The 15,363-nt window shown below is 47.7% G+C and overlaps 1 protein-coding gene across 1 annotated transcript in view; it reads right to left on the bottom strand.

Annotated features, from left to right (window-relative positions):
* Positions 1 to 15,363, bottom strand: part of DNAH1 (dynein axonemal heavy chain 1) — a gene marked incomplete at its 3' end in the record, with an annotated part of 72,181 nt that overhangs the window by 17,959 nt on the left and 38,859 nt on the right. The window contains exons 37-54 of the mRNA XM_079540465.1: positions 14,569 to 14,746; positions 14,158 to 14,352; positions 13,595 to 13,714; positions 12,834 to 12,992; positions 12,446 to 12,547; positions 11,216 to 11,356; positions 10,601 to 10,761; positions 9,606 to 9,763; positions 9,296 to 9,469; positions 8,898 to 8,936; positions 7,653 to 7,831; positions 6,663 to 6,893; positions 5,104 to 5,300; positions 4,119 to 4,254; positions 3,118 to 3,326; positions 2,045 to 2,216; positions 1,526 to 1,717; positions 647 to 757 (exon numbers count right to left, since the gene is read on the bottom strand). Of these exons, the coding sequence (XP_079396591.1) occupies positions 647 to 757; positions 1,526 to 1,717; positions 2,045 to 2,216; positions 3,118 to 3,326; positions 4,119 to 4,254; positions 5,104 to 5,300; positions 6,663 to 6,893; positions 7,653 to 7,831; positions 8,898 to 8,936; positions 9,296 to 9,469; positions 9,606 to 9,763; positions 10,601 to 10,761; positions 11,216 to 11,356; positions 12,446 to 12,547; positions 12,834 to 12,992; positions 13,595 to 13,714; positions 14,158 to 14,352; positions 14,569 to 14,746 (2,854 nt within the window). The remainder of the gene's footprint in view (positions 1 to 646; positions 758 to 1,525; positions 1,718 to 2,044; positions 2,217 to 3,117; positions 3,327 to 4,118; positions 4,255 to 5,103; positions 5,301 to 6,662; positions 6,894 to 7,652; positions 7,832 to 8,897; positions 8,937 to 9,295; positions 9,470 to 9,605; positions 9,764 to 10,600; positions 10,762 to 11,215; positions 11,357 to 12,445; positions 12,548 to 12,833; positions 12,993 to 13,594; positions 13,715 to 14,157; positions 14,353 to 14,568; positions 14,747 to 15,363) is intronic.

Genomic DNA, 15,363 nt, shown 5'->3' with positions numbered 1-15,363 from the left:
AGCCAAATCTTGTTCTGTGAGTGGATCAGGCCACCTCTACGAAGGTGTGTGAGAGGAGTGAGTGTGTAGACCACTCTGCAGGCAGGGCTGTGTAGTGCTTGTGCCTCAGTGTAGCCACACCACAGTGAGAGATGGGCAGGGTGGAACTTCAGGAGGAGGGAAGAAAGAGATCCCTTTTCCTCAGCAACCTGAGTGTGTGATAACCCCTGAGCCTCAGGCTGGCAGGGCAGGCTGGATCAGTGTCCAGATGTATTGGTGGGAGGTGTGGGAAGGAGCCCTTCTAGCAGCAGCTGTCTGGCCTTTAAGCTGCCACAGGCTACCCAAGGACTGAGTAATAGCCTGTGTGTGCAAGGAGCTTATCCAGCGAGGAAAGGGAGCTGCTAGCTTGATTTCTTTCTTCCCTGGGCTGTGGCTTCACGGAGGAATGAGCCATTAGCAGCTAGGAGGGTGGGAGGGTGCCCAGCAGACTTCTCCCTGGCTGTGCTGCTCTGTGTAAATATCTACTGTACTAAACTAATCTGGAGCTCTTGTACTTGCAAATAAAGCACTATTCCTTGCAAGTTCTGCAAGGTCTCCCCCCACTCTGCATTCAGTATGAGCAGTCAGGTGGAACTATGGAAATTGTGGGGCTGTCTAGCAGCAGTACCTGCAGCTGCTCCATGGTTGCCAGTGTGTCCTTGGCTGCCTGGGCCAGGAGAGGGCGGGCAGACTCCAGCTCTTCCTGCATCCTCGCTACATCCTCTGCTGTTTGCAGGAGCTGTGGGAGCAGAATAGAGTGAGAGCCCCAGGGAAGGTATGCGTTGCCCTGGTGGGTGTTTCTTGCCTGGTGTCATGCTGTATGATAATAGTTCTTGCCGTGCTCCACAATCCAACTCTAATGCTGTGGTGTGCTTAGACAGGACTGCATAACAGTGCCTGTGTCACAGGCAAGAGGTCAGCGAGTGGCTGGCACGTGGATGAAGTCCCAGAGACAGCCTTCCTGGGGGGTCAGCTCTGCTGCTGCCTGCTCCAACTGCTGGTTCATAGCGCTGGATTAGGGACCTCCTCACTCACATTTGCGATCTGGGCTATTTGTGTGTCTTATAATCCAAACCCAGGCTCAGGCATGCATTATTGTCTATAAAGAAGTACTAGCTGTGCTCTGAACATGTCTAGCATGGGAAACATTAGCTTGAGGCTGTTGTTCCCAAGCTGCAGCCTGCAGGCGCTTTCCGTACACAAGCTCCTGGCAGTCAGTAAGCAGAAGCATGCTGTTGTTATAAGGCTTTCAATTAAAAGATTAATAAGGAAGATCCTGAGAGATGGGCTAACAGAGAACTCTGCGGTACCCGAAGTATGGGGACCATTATTGCTTTTAGCACTGTTGCAGACTCAGATCTATGGGAAGACTGAGCCCAGCAGAACGCATCGTTCTCATCTGCTGTAGCATGAGTTTTGTCCTGTTAACCAGCTCTGTGTGGGGCACCTCACCACATCTCTCCAGCTATAACAACAATGCTCAGAGCATGGGTTGTGGGGGACAGACCTTGCCCAGGCCTCCTTCCATTCTGTTTTTGGCTGTCTTCAGCTCCTGTTTCTTTTTTCCAATCAGGGAACAAAAGATGCTGAGGAAATCGAGGTAGCTCTTAGGAGTGACATAATTGTGTCTGGCCAGCTCAGCCAGGTACACCTGGCACTTCCTTGCTACACTCTGATGGATTTCTACACACATTTGAACCTAGAAGAAAGGAAAAAAAACAACTTTATTCAGTGTTAGGCAAGCCTATAGAGCGTGCATAGAGAGCACAGGGGGTGAGCTTAAAACTCCTTAGTGTACACTCACAGCACAGCTTGTATGTGCATGTGGGCTTCAGTGCCACAGAGGGTAAGAAACGACCTTGGTATTTCAAGGCATATGAAATCTAATTGGGTCTGGATTTTAATGAACTGATTATGAAACATTACTGCTCCAGGATGGGACCTTTCTGCAGGTATCCTGCATCTGTTGCCTATGTGCAGCTGGAGATGGAGCACGTATAGGAGCTGTGCTTTGTGTGGCACCTACCATCCCATCCACAGTATCGGTGCTGGCACCAAGATGCGGGTTCTCGTGCAGGAAGGAAAAGGCAACACATTGCAGGGCTTCAGCAGGCCACTCGTTAAACCAGTCAATGGTACAGCAGTTCACAAGAGAGGGAAACTGTCTCAAGCGTGCACGGAACACTTCTCCAATAGGGCTGGATGGGAAGACATGCAGAAAAGAGGTGTTACAACTGATTATAGATACAGGGATAAAGCAGCTTTCCCACTTGCCTAGAGCAATCCTTAAATCCTGCAGTGCAATAGGGAAAGGAGCGTGCCAAAAGAAGAAGAAAGGAGGAGGAAGGGAATGAAAATTTAGGCATGTTTCACATGTTGTAAGGTGCAGGTCACACATCACATCTGGGGATATTCTGGGAGGATCAAGAGGGTGGTGATGTTTTCTGCTCCCTCTGCAGGAAGGGCACTGAGGAGGTAAGGAAACAGTGTGATCTGAAGTCCATAGCAAGGGATGGGTTGTAGAGACTGTGTCACCAGACCAAACTGATGGCAATGATTCTCCTGTGGGTATACATGCTGAGACTGCCCTGCACATTCATGCAGCCCCTCCTCAAGCTTGAATTTAATCTGTATCACAGGTTGATGGTACAAGGGGCAATGGTTTTGAACTGAGACAGGGGAGGTTTAGGTCAGATATCAGGAGGAATTTTTTCACACAGAGGGCGGTGAGGCACTGGAACAGGTTGCCCAAGGAGGCTGTGGATGCCCCATCCCTGCAGGCATTGAAGGCCAGGCTGGATGTGGCTCTGGGCAGCCTGGGCTGCTGGTTGGCGACCTGCACACAGCAGGGGGCTGAAACTCAATGATCATTGTTGTCCTTTGCAACCCAGGCCATTCTGTGATTCTGTGTCCTTAAACTTCCCAAACTTCATCTTAAAACCAGCAAATCATAAAAAGGAAAAAACCATCTCCTCCTTGGAGAAGGTAATATGCAAACCCTACTTCTGTTCCAGAGTTGAGAAACAAAAATCCTGTGAAGGCAAAGCACAGGGAAGGAATAATTAACACTGATAGTAGTGTCCTGCTCTCGAGCCATACCTCATGCACAGCACCATGTGGATATTGCTGCGAACCCGGCCTGTGTAGGCAGCCATCAGGTTGGCCTTGGTGGGCTGCAGCCCCAGCTCTCGCACAACAGGCTTCATGGCTGTCATGATCTGCTCTTGATCATCAGGGCTGTAAATGTTGGGAACATCGCCAGAGTTGAGCAGGTTGTTGATATCTTCAAGGAAGGACTCATTTTTAATCTAAGTAGATGAGGTGGAGAGAAAAAAGTTGTAAGAGAGCCAGGTTTCTGTATGCCATATAATGAAATTCTGGATAAATACAGCCCACAGCCTCTGCTCTAAGAAATTGTTTCTATGATTGCTGAGCTCCAGTAGGGGATATTCATGTCACAGGGCCAGCATTTGCAATTGAACAGCCATGTTCAGCCACTTCAGAGGTGGAGATGTCTGGGAACAAGTGTTGCTCGTTCACTATCTCCTTGCAGATACATTATGCTTGGGGTTTTGCTCCATGCCTCGCAGTGACTCCGTGACCAGCCCCCAGCCCCAGGGTGCTTGTTTCTCCATCACAGCTGAACATTTCGCTGTTAGGATAAAGCTCACTGATATGAGAGGCAGAGTAATCGTAGGGAGGTGTCACAGTCTGTGGGATGATCTCCCTGCAGAGCTGCACTCACCTCTCCGCCCTTGCTACATCAGAAACACACAGCATCCATCTACTTGTCTAAATGCAGCCTCCCATGCCCCCGCCCTTCTCCCACAGATGCTTCTCACTGCAGGGAAAAGGATGAGCGAACAAGCCGCGTTTGACAGATGCTCATCTCTCTGCTTAGGGCACCGCTTGAAGCAACCTGGTTCCTATGATAACGATGGCAGCATAAAAACCCATGGGAAATACAACCACGAATTCCAGGAGTTAGTCTACAGCTACCCTTTACAAGGCAATGTTATCTTGTACCAAGCTCCTCGGGGAAAATTCTTCAGCTTAAAGATGTGATCCTGACTCCTTACGAGAAGTCAACGCTGCCATACCTGTGTGTCCACAAACAGGAATGTCTTGGGTATGCTTTCAAGGCCTGCCTTCATCATGATCTTCCTCACATCATCTCGCCATTCGGTCACACCGTAATTCTTGGACAATTCGATCTGGAAACACTCATATTCTGCCCTAAGGGAAAGAGAAGCCTTTGAAATTACATCCTGCCTTCTTTTGCCAGTCCTGAGGATGCATTTTGGACATGGGGGAGAAGCAAGTTGTTCTCCTGCAGAGTCCTGAGCACCGCTCTGTCCTTGGACACGTTTAGCCATCAACCCAAGAATATGCTTCACTCACAGCAATACCTGAGCCAGCTAGGAAATATAACTCCATTAGCTACCAGTGTCACACTGTAAGTACCCAAGTGCAACCCCTTACGCAGTGCCTTGGAGTACAAAAGGAAGCAATTCACCAAGGGTTTCTTGTGTGTGATGCTGCAATTTGCACCTGGTTTTGCCAAGGAATCACAGCTGTGTTTTTGAGGATCACATCCCGTATTCAGGACTGAAAAAACTTGCTTCTCCAGCCCGTTTTAATCCCTCTTCTCATTTCTCCCCTGAGGCCCTTTGGCTCCCAAGACTCACAGATGCCACAGGGCAGGCTGTCAGTGTTACTTGGTTACTTTGTCACTGGTAATTCTCATCTCCATCTTCCTGCTGCCCTTCTCCCAGGAAGGAGCCCTCATCTCCGCCACAGCCATGCTGAGTGCTGCATAGGCCATTTTGCTGATGTGGGCTGGATTACATTTGTTCATTCACTGCATGCACACGGCAGCAACATAACTACTAGCAAGCAAGAGCCCAACTTTCCCAGTGCAGATGTATGCACTAGCTCGAGTTCTAGCTCTTGAGTGTTAAACCTGAAGAGTCAGCATCCACAAAAACGTGCAAAGCAGTAGCAGGAAGGGCAGGAAAAGAGAATCTCTGGAGGCAGCCCCCATGGAGCTGCTCCACTTTATGTGCATACGAGCACATCACTTACATGTGAGATGCCAGCCTGGTGAGAGACTGCCTCCCACTGCCCCCAACACCCAGGAGAAGGGCATTCCCTGGGGCCTGCCGCAGGATCCGGCTGATTCGGCAGATGTGCTGCATTGCATCCATGAAAAGCTCCAGCTTCAGCTCTGCAGTGTTGGTTTGGTTGTATTCTTCCAGGTAATCCTCCAGCACGCCTTTCAGCTGCGGGCAGAAGCACACAGTTATGGCTGGCAGTTACAAGCAACTGTGAGGAGGCGTAATTGTAATTGTGTGTAAGCACAGGTAGCCATCTGGGAGGGCAGAGCTTGGTGCTCACTCGGTCCTAGGGGCAGCTGCTTCTCTCAGTCACAGCCTAGGAGCTACCTGCAGGGATGGCTCTGTTTGCTCCACGCTCCTATAGGAACTGCCAAGGAACTGCGCTGAATTTAGCTGATGGTGATGGCAGCAGCTGCTGAATAGAGACCTTTAAGTAACTCAGGCTAAGGTCTGATGATCCTGGTGATGCTGCTTGCTTGGAAAAGCAGCAAGGAATGATCCAAAACAAAATAGCTTATGGCTGCCTGACCCGTGCTGTTCCAGGATCTGCATTTAGGAGGGCTGCTGATTCTATAGCTGCCTGCTGAAACCCGAGGTTAGGGTGCTGAAAGGGCAGGTGCTGGAAGGAAACCTTGCTGGCTATAGGCAGAAAAGGTAGATTGGCACAGAGGTGCACTGCTTTTGTGGTCCAACCACTACAAAAGATAACTGGACAGTCTTCTGACTTTTCCAAAGCTCTGCTCAACAGCATGCACAGTCCAGAGCACACGAGACAGAAAGATGTTCAGGATTTGGTCAGGATTCTCACTGTAAACCTAGCCAAGTAACAGCAACTAGAATTCCTACAGAGCTGAGGTCCCTGCCTAGGAGACCAATGACCTCTGTGCATCAGGGGACTGTGCAGCAGCTTGGTAAGCATGCCTGCCTCGGCTGTGCTCGCCCCAGTGGGGGACAGACCTAGCTACTTTGCAAAAAGGATTGGGAAGCTCAGTTAATTACCAGTCCTTGTCACACAGCTATCACAAGAGGGGAGATGACAGGATAATCATCCGTTTCTGATAATGAGTGCAAAACGCACTGCTCATTGCCTTTGCTTAATTACCACTACCAAAGTACTCACAGTATCTTTTTCCAACAGGGAATCTGGCAGTAACATTAATTAGTTGCAAAGGTCAATTGTGAAGGCTTTAATGGCAAATGTAGTATTGTTTGGGGGTAATGTGCCATTTCTCTTCAGCAAATTTCACTTTTCATTCCTGAGTATGGCTTATTCAGGGGACTTGGCATAGCAGACAGCCCCCAGGATACAATACACAGACAGCCTGTTCCACCTCAACTTCCCATCCGTAGCAAATGCAACCGCTGCCTGTATCTGGAGTAGAATTTCACATGAGAGCCCTAAGTCAGTCTGTGATTCCATGTATCTTCAGTTCAAGCAGCCCCTTGGTTATTACTAACTCTTTTGTTTGCAGGAGACTTGGAAGAGATGAACATAATTCATACTGTCAAGATGCCCAAGATCCTCACCTTTTCCTGGCTGTCAATTTCTTCGTACAGTTTAATATGTGCCCCTGGTTCCATGAAGTCCCCAAACAGAACTGGCTGGGACGGGACAACCTCCTCAAAAGTGGTGTCCAGTTCCTCCATCATGCTTTTCATCAGGTTGTCAAACCAGGTCTGGTCCTCCTTGGTGACCAGGCGATCACAGAAGACCCGGCAGCTCTCATGGTACCACAGTCTCAGCAGGTGGTGTTTGTCCTGGTAGGAAATCCCAGCAAACATCCCCATGAGAGAAGCAAAGAAGTGTTAAGAATCTCTCAGCCAGGAAGGCTGGTTTCCACCAAACACCAGCCCCACTCCTGCTTCAAAGCAGCTGGACTGGAGAAAGAACTAGGAGGAGGAAGCTGCACTCCCTCCTCTCAAATGGGACCCTTGTCAAAACAGCTGCTTGGCAGAGAGATCATTACAGCTGCAGTTAATACCTTCTCTATTTGTCCTCATGCCAAGGTTTCTTGGAGAGATCTAAAATTTGGTGTTATTTGTCCTTATCCTCCCCTCAGCATGACTCGATTTAAGCTGTTCTCACAAATTCTTGTATTTTCTGCAAAGATCCTTCTGTTCAGGTGTGGCACTGAACCAGGTCCCCAAGTACCTTCTGTGATGAGCCAATACCTACAGACAAAGCTGTACTTACAGAGCAAGGTTCTCAGGGACTTGTCCTGAAGAGACAGAACCCTCTATTAGCATAATATTTTAAATAGGACAATCTCTCTCCCCCTCCATGGTCCTCCAGAGCTGTGTCCAGCCGTACAGGAGTGAATGGCATTGACTCTCTGTGGTCACACAGCTGGTACTCCAAAACAAGGAAGCCTTGGGGAGGTGGGATGTTCGGAGTCCTATCGATCACTAAATCCATGAACACTATGAAAATGCTACTTCAACAATAAACTGAGGTGTGAGCTGGAACATTTCTGGTCTTTCCCTGGGTGGCACGGTTGTGCTGATGGCAGGACTGACCTTGATGTTGCTGGGCTGAGCCATGAGCATGCCCTGGAACACCTTGGAGAGGTCTCTCAGGTTAAAGGTGTAATGTGACTTTGTTGGTGTGGGCAACAGCTGGGATGTGATGGTCAGATACACGTAGATAGTGGCATCAACCAAGGGCTCATTCAAGTCTTTGACTGTAACTGCTCCAGCTGCAGAGACAGAAGACAGAGAGGGTGCCAAGGTAGCAGCTCTGGGACAGGAAACTCCTAGCAGTGCAGACAAGTGGCACTGAGAGGCAGAGGTGTTGCTAGGATTTGGCCAAAAATGCACTTTCTTTTCCCCCTTAGTTTCCTAATATGGACACTGTGAACAAATCCCAGCTTATTGCAATAGGGAGCTTCCCTTCTGAAGGGGATCAGATCTGAGCAGGGCAGAATGCATCACAACAATTCTGCAGTCTTAAGAGCACACGTACCCCACAGGAAAAGGAGATACTGCCAGCAGGCAGTTGGTACTTACTTGAAATACTGAGGTATTCCTTCTCTATTCCTGTACCCCCCTCTGTGAAATCTTAGCTACTTTTAAGCTAGAAGGTGCCCTCAAACTAAATCACCATGCAAATCACTGAGCTCAGCAAATGAAAAGTCGCTGAAGGATGACTGAGGGATGACTTGTTATGTAACAGTCAGTGGAAAAATTTAAACACAGCTGCTAGTTTCACAGCACAAAATACTTTCCTTAATTCTAATCAAAATCGTTACCAACACTCCTGGGCACGTAGAGCCCTGTGACATGCTGGTACTTCAGATATTATTTCTGAAGTTTTTAGTTCTCTTTTAAATTACAGCTAAATACTTCACTGTGTCCCTGAGCTCACAGTCAGGTACTGGCACCTGTGAACACTGCAAGCACTCAGAAAGCTCTGCTTTGCCTTTCTCATAGCCCACCGTTCTCACTCCTTTGTGCTGGCAGATTTGCAGAGGAGAGCACATTTGCAAAGATGATCCTAAATTCCCACCCTGTCAAATACAAGAGGAGCTGATTTCACTTCAGATGAGCCCTTTTTCTTTTTTTCCATGGGTGGCTGTAGCACCACGATCAGATCTTCCCTGCTCAGCTGTCCGCAGACTGCAACAGATGGGGAGTAACAGAAGGCTTACTTCTGCAGAAGGCTGTTGTCTGGGCAAGTGTCTGCCTGCTGAAGGCACAGGTAAACTGTTCCATGCTGTGCCCACCAGCCTGTTCAGTCTCTTGCATCTTTTTGCTCTTACTTACGCACTGGATCTCTGTAACTTCTTTCTCCTAGGAGGCCAGCTAGGCAACAAAGACAAAAAACATGAGTTACTGCTTTGCTTGTGGAGGTGAAGGATATCTGCACCATCTACTGCAAACAAAATTCTCGTTAAAATGCAAAGGCTACGTGACATTTTATCAAACTGTGAGAGCCAAAGTTGAAGTTAGATAGTTTGGCCCAGAGACTAAACAGCACATGAGTTCTCTGTTTGCTAAGGCTCAAACAACAGTTTCTCAAGAATACCTTCAAGTGATTAATTCAAGTTCCACCGTCTAACACTTCCATTAGATCACCAATATTAAATTGTTAATAATAATAATAATAATAATACCCCCATTGGGTTGACTATGAGGAGGAAGCAGTTGTCTGCTGAACTCACCCATCCAACTGCCAAGGATGTTGGAGAAGATGGTCTTCTTGCTGCCATCGTCCATCTCCGTGAAGGACAGGTAATTGAAATGACGTGTCAAGCGTGGAGTAACAGCATTCCTTCCCCCTCCAGGAGGTCCCATGGCACAGACAAAATTAATATCCACCAGCTTCTTAAACGTACCTTGAGAAGTGTGAAAGCAGGACCGAATTCTGAGCTGAAACCAAAACACCCCGGCCACAAATCTCCCCAGAAAGTTCATGTATCTATCAACAGGCCAACTCTTGCCAGGGGCACTGGGCAAAGATCTGGGTCGTACCGATCTGCTTCCTGTCGTACCAGCCCTGGTGGTCCATCCACTGCCGCAGCAGCTCGATGGGTGGCTGTGCACCAAACGTCTCCAGCATGGGCATGTTCAAGTCATCAATAAAAAAGACAAAGTACCGCCCGACTGGAGGCCCAAACACACCCTTCCTCCTGTAGGGACAGAGCTCAGTAAGGACACGGGACTTGCAGAGGCAGTCTTAACTCAACTCAAAAGCAGTTTTTCCTCCAGTGGCTTCCTGGGTCAGCAGTTTCAGCTTCTTTACACTTATGTCCCATAAACCCCTTTACATATGAGCCTTTGCATGGAAAAGATCTAGTGTGATGTTTGAGGCACAATTCTGTACACTCACGTCCAGTGTCAATTAAATGCGTGAGTACATGTAAAAATAAAGCTTGAGGCCATGAACCTGTTACAAATTTTAAACTGACAGGTTTGAAAAGGAAAAAGGGAGGCTGCTAACTACGGGTGGAGACTGGGGGTAGGATTGGGGATAGAATCACAGAATGAACCATAGATTCACAGAATGGTTTGGGTTGGAAGGGACATTTAAGATCGTGTAGTTCCACCCCCCCTGCTGTAGGCAGGGATACCTCCCACCAGACCAGGTTTGCTGCTCACAGCCCCATCCAGCCTGGTGTTGAGTGCTTCCAGAGTGGGAGCATCTACAACCTCTCTGGAGCAGTAGTCTTCTCCCCTTCATTAGTTTTTATAAACGCCCCATACGGAGGTTTGAGAACATTTGTGTAATTTAATGTAGTAATTCTGGAATAACTATGATTGGAGCATCTTTTACAAACCCTCCCTTATCCTTACCACTGCATCAAGTTATAACTGGCTCCCACAGCCCTAGCTCACATCCGCTGTTTGTCCAGCTTCTTACCCACAGATGTACGTGTCCTCCGTCCCTTCATCTCCTGGGATGAAACTAAATGGTCAACCTAATAGAAATACTAAGCTCAGGGAGCAAAAACCAAAAGGAAACTTGCCTCTTCTCCAGTTTGCTGTCAATGAGATCCTGAGTTTGGTTGGCAGAGGTTTGTGCAGAAAATGTCAAGAAGTGGCTGACGTATTTGAGAGGCAAGCTCTTCAAAAGCTTGTCTGTAATTGTAAGAGTCTTCCCCGTGCCAGTGGGACCGATGCAAAGAACCTAGAAGGACAACCAGCAGTACCTGCTGAAGGCAATGCAAGTTCTCGCCCTTCTCAGGCTTTCAAAAGATCAGAGAGGAGAGAAGGCTTGTTTTTTTCACTAAGGAAAGAGGTTCGGGGTAACATATCTCTCAGCCTGGAAGAAATCCAACAAGAAAGGTATGAAACGCAGTGGAAAGAAACAGGTAATGAGGGACAGTATTGGGCCATCATCCTAGGTGGGAGCAGACCTAGAAATTGGTGCATTTGTCAGGGTGTCTAGGGAGTGAATGGAAAGCTCTTGTTGCTTAGGCACAGCTCCTGAGCAGAGAAATGCAGATCCATAAGAATAAGAACTAATTTAAAAGCATCAGGTAGCTGCCAGGTTCTGATTGGGCTGGGAGAAGAAAAGGTGCCCCCTGTTGAAGAGAAAAAACGTTGAATATAAAATCAAAAAGACAAGGGTGGGCACGTACTGGCTTACAGTTGATGAGCAACAGCTCCAGCAGGTGGGCCATTCGGACTGTGTTCACTGTGGGCACAATAATGTCACAGTAGTTGGTATCAGGAACCATGGTGAACTTTTCTGTGGGGTCCAGCCACTTCTCCCAGCGCACCTGAAAGGCAGGAGTGCATTTAGAGGGGACATCTGCATTGATCTGCTTTCAGCCGTTGCAGCTCTTTGTGTAGCAGCTCAGATCATCAGGTTCCCAGTCCCTCTGTCTAGTCCTGCTTCCCATTACCTTCTGTAGTGCAAAGCTGACTTGCTCCCTCCAGGAGGGAGGTAGCTCAGAGTTAGAGATCATTGCCTCAGCAGCAGCACGTTTGCCTTTCCTTCTGAAAACTGGAATCAGAGACTGACAAAGCATTTGTGGTATCTGCAAGAAGTGGGATTCTGTTCTAAGCTAGCTTATGCTGTGAGCGTCCACATGGCAGAAGGCCAAAAAGGGTTTTGCTGGGATCCTATCTTCATGTTTGGTGCCATCACCTCTGTTGCACTGAGATACACTGAGGTTTCAGATTATACAGGACATGGATGACTTGTGCAAGGATCAAGCCACAAGCTAATGTCCCAGGGATACAAGTGAGACAGTGCTTTTGCCAGGGATGTGCTACACAGCACTGACAGAAAAAACACATTCCTCAGCATCCCCTCAGACACTGACCCTGGCAAGTTCTGCTAATCATTTGACACACAGTGCTCTGGTACTTTGCTTCCCCTTCCTGAAATCAGAGGGATTCCTTATTTTTCACTGCCACTGGTGTCTGTTTAGTCAGATGGGCTTTGCATGCCCTACTGCTCTACTATCTGCTGTGCAAAAGATGGCATACCTGTGCCCTCTCCTCCTCCAGACTTTGCTGCACACAGCTCTTTTACTTCGTGCACTGCTTTTAAATGCAGACAGACCTCTACATCTGAGCTCCTCCCTGCAGCAGGAGCATTTCTAAAGCCCTCTCACTTTCCTGAGCACTGGTAGAAGATCACAGTTAAGGTTTGAAAAATCTGCCTCACAACCCCGAGGGCAAAAACTATCTTCTCTCCTTAATGAAATGCTTGGTTTTACTTCAAGCTTTCTCACTGGTTTCTTACAGGCCTTTCTTATTCATCTTTGATGAGAAGATTCTGCCAAATCTTACAGGACTGTTTTGCTTCCCAGTCCCTCCCTAAAATTTCTCCTCTTAGAGATGGAGGTGAATTATTTTACCTCCCAAACGACGTCCTCATCGAGATCATCTTCAGTGCTGCTCAGTCCAGCATTTAGTTTGTAGTCATAAACCAGTCCTTCTTCTGGGAAAAGTAACTGGATCTGTGAGAATAAAGCCACAGTGAACCTTGCTGCTGCTTAGCTGAGTTTGCATGTGGGTCTGGCTGGATTTGCATGTGGATTGGCCTTACAGAAAGACTTCAGTAACGGGATGCTGCTCCTGCCAGGGGCTCCCAGCCCAGGGGTCCTTTGAAATTGGAAGACCTTGTAAACCAGATTTCAGGAACATGCCCAAACAAACCTTCCAGGCATTCAAAGAACTCTGACTCCCGCTCCTCAATACTACTTCCTCTACAACTGAGAAAGGATCTGCTTTCCTTTTACTCACCTTTTCCTTTGCCATCTTCTCCCTCAGCCACGTGCTGAAGGCGACACGGCCTTGGGAATCTCCAGTGGCACCCACACTCCAGATCAAGGCAAATACAAACCAGGGCTCAATCAGCTCTCCGATATGAGCTGCAGCCTCCCGGGGAGCCTTCCTAAATCCCTGGAAACCACAGAAAAGCAGAAATAAGGTTCTCAAGCAGGGTTAAGGTGAACAAAAATCAGACTCTTTTTAGCCTGCTTGTAATTCTATTCAGAATACGTGTAGCTTTTTCTAGACTATTTTTCACAGGTCTTTTTGATGTATTCTGTGGATTAAAACTCACTGTTTCACTAATGTACCTGAGACACTCCCTTCCCTGAACTAATGTCACTCAGTGGGAGCTGGGAGAAGAATTTAATCCTTGGTTTTTAATTTGAAAGCTTTCCAGGCTTCTTCAAGTCTAATTCTCAAAGAATCTGCCACCTGAAGTGTTTTGCTGCATAGCTCTGATCTCTGCTTTCTACTTATTCTCCAATTCCCTCAGCTGTAAATAAAAGTGAATCTCTTTTCCGCAGCCTGGTAGGACTAAAGCTTATCTTGTGCTCTTTCAATGGGAAAAGTATAATCCTTTTAACAAGATGCTGGATTACCTTCTGCCATACAGATAGGTGATGGTGTAACCTTTCTTCACCAACACCTTGTATTCCAGTCACTCGCAATACGCGACTTACTGCCCTGAAGAGTTACAGGTGCACACAAGTAATAGCAGCAAAAAGTCTTACCTCAGCAGGAACGAAAGGCTGAAACAAACATTCCAAGAGTGTGAGGAGGCTCCTTGTGAGGTTGCCATCTGTTGAGGCAATTATCTCCTCCACAGATCCCCGGACAAAGCCAATGGCTTCCTGTAAGGAGAGGCAGGAACAGCTCAGTGTCACCAAGCAGCACGTTGAACTTTGCTTACCTTCTAGGGGTTCTGGTTTCTCTTTTTCTCCCTGCAGGCTACATTTAGCAGGGAGGGTACAACAGAGAGGGCTGCCATGTGTCACAAACACCACCATTCTGAGTGGAGAGAATTAAGTCAAACCACGTGATTGCCTTCTAACTGGAAGAAGCCTTCGGGGCCTGCATTTGAGTCACTGCTCACATCACTGCTGTTGTTTGCTCTGTTCAGAGCTTTCCTTTGCAGTTCTGAGTTCAGGAGCAGAGCAGAAATAGCAAGACTTATGACTTTACCCCTGGAGTAACTCTACTGTAAGAAATGGAGCTGCACCAGAAATGACTGCGTCCGTAAGACAATTAGAAAATCAAATATCCACGGAAGGGCTGTCACAGCATGATAGGTTACCGTGAGGAACCTCCTGAAGAGAGATGCCAGCTGCTGTGAGAAGGGCTGCATGACATCTGGGAGTCTTTGCAGCCAACATTCCGTGAAGGGCTCCAGCCCCAAGATGCTGGGTTCCAGGTAAACCATGCCACAACGGGAGACTGTGGCAGGGGATGCAACAGCCAAATCCTGGACTTCAAACATCATGGTCATACTCTGGAGATTCCAAAGGGGAAAAAAGAAAGGATCTCTTAGCATCATTTGGTGATGTTGAAACTGTCCTCTTTGTTGCAGGGCCCCTCTTGTCGCTACTTGTGCAGCACAGGAGGGGTAAGGCTAAGGGAAGGGGGCTGAGACTTCAATTTCTATTCAAGTCCATCACACACATCACATGTAAAGTAAAAGGCAGCAAAAGGAGGAGGGATGAATTACCTCTGTCATCTTGATGATTTCGCCCGAACTGAGACACAGCTTCTTGTTGTCATCCAGCACCGTGTTCATGTTCTCAATCCAGAGAGCATCAACTGGCCCATCAAACATGTACCACTTCTTGCTAGTGTCAGTGGCCATGGCTCCCTGCCGGATGAGCGAGGAAAAGATTCCATCTGTCCTGAAAAGTGGGAGGAAAGGCTTGGTCCATCTTATTTTTGCAGAAGTCCATGGCAAAGCTTCAACCATACAAAACAACAGAGCCAGAATCTTATCTTAGTCCATGCACCAAAGCATATCTGGACCTCACTCGCTGATGAGCTATGGAAAAGCTTATCTCAGTCTTTTTTTTTTTTAAATGGAGATGCATCCAGTCTGAGTTAGCACAATGAGACAGCACCTTTGGCCATTAGGATCAGAACTTCACAGCATCTAACCATAAAATGTCAAGTTTTAACTTGACCTTTAACACTTCTGTCCTCAGTGAAAAGTGAAGAGCCCATGCAAGTATCCAGTCCATATCATTAATTATCTGCTCTATGGAAGTGTATTTTATTTTCTATCAAGTGTAGAGGTAGTCTTGGGACCGCTATGCTGTTAAATCAAACACTCTGGTTGGGCAACTATAGGTTAGGAGAATGAAAAGAGTCCAGCTAAAGAGTCCAGCTCTACCCTCCTTATGACTGAAGTTCCCATCATCAGCTGTATCTGAATGCAGGTGGTGCAGGAGCTAGCAAACAGGAGAGCAGACACACAGGGAATGGTGGCTGCTGGCAGCAAGGACTTAATCTGCACACA

Source organism: Tetrao urogallus (assembly GCF_951394365.1).
Source record: "Tetrao urogallus genome assembly, chromosome: 10".
NCBI lineage: Eukaryota > Metazoa > Chordata > Aves > Galliformes > Phasianidae > Tetrao > Tetrao urogallus.
The sequence above is the reverse complement of the archived record's forward strand: the minus strand, read 5'-3'. Positions and strand labels throughout refer to the sequence as shown.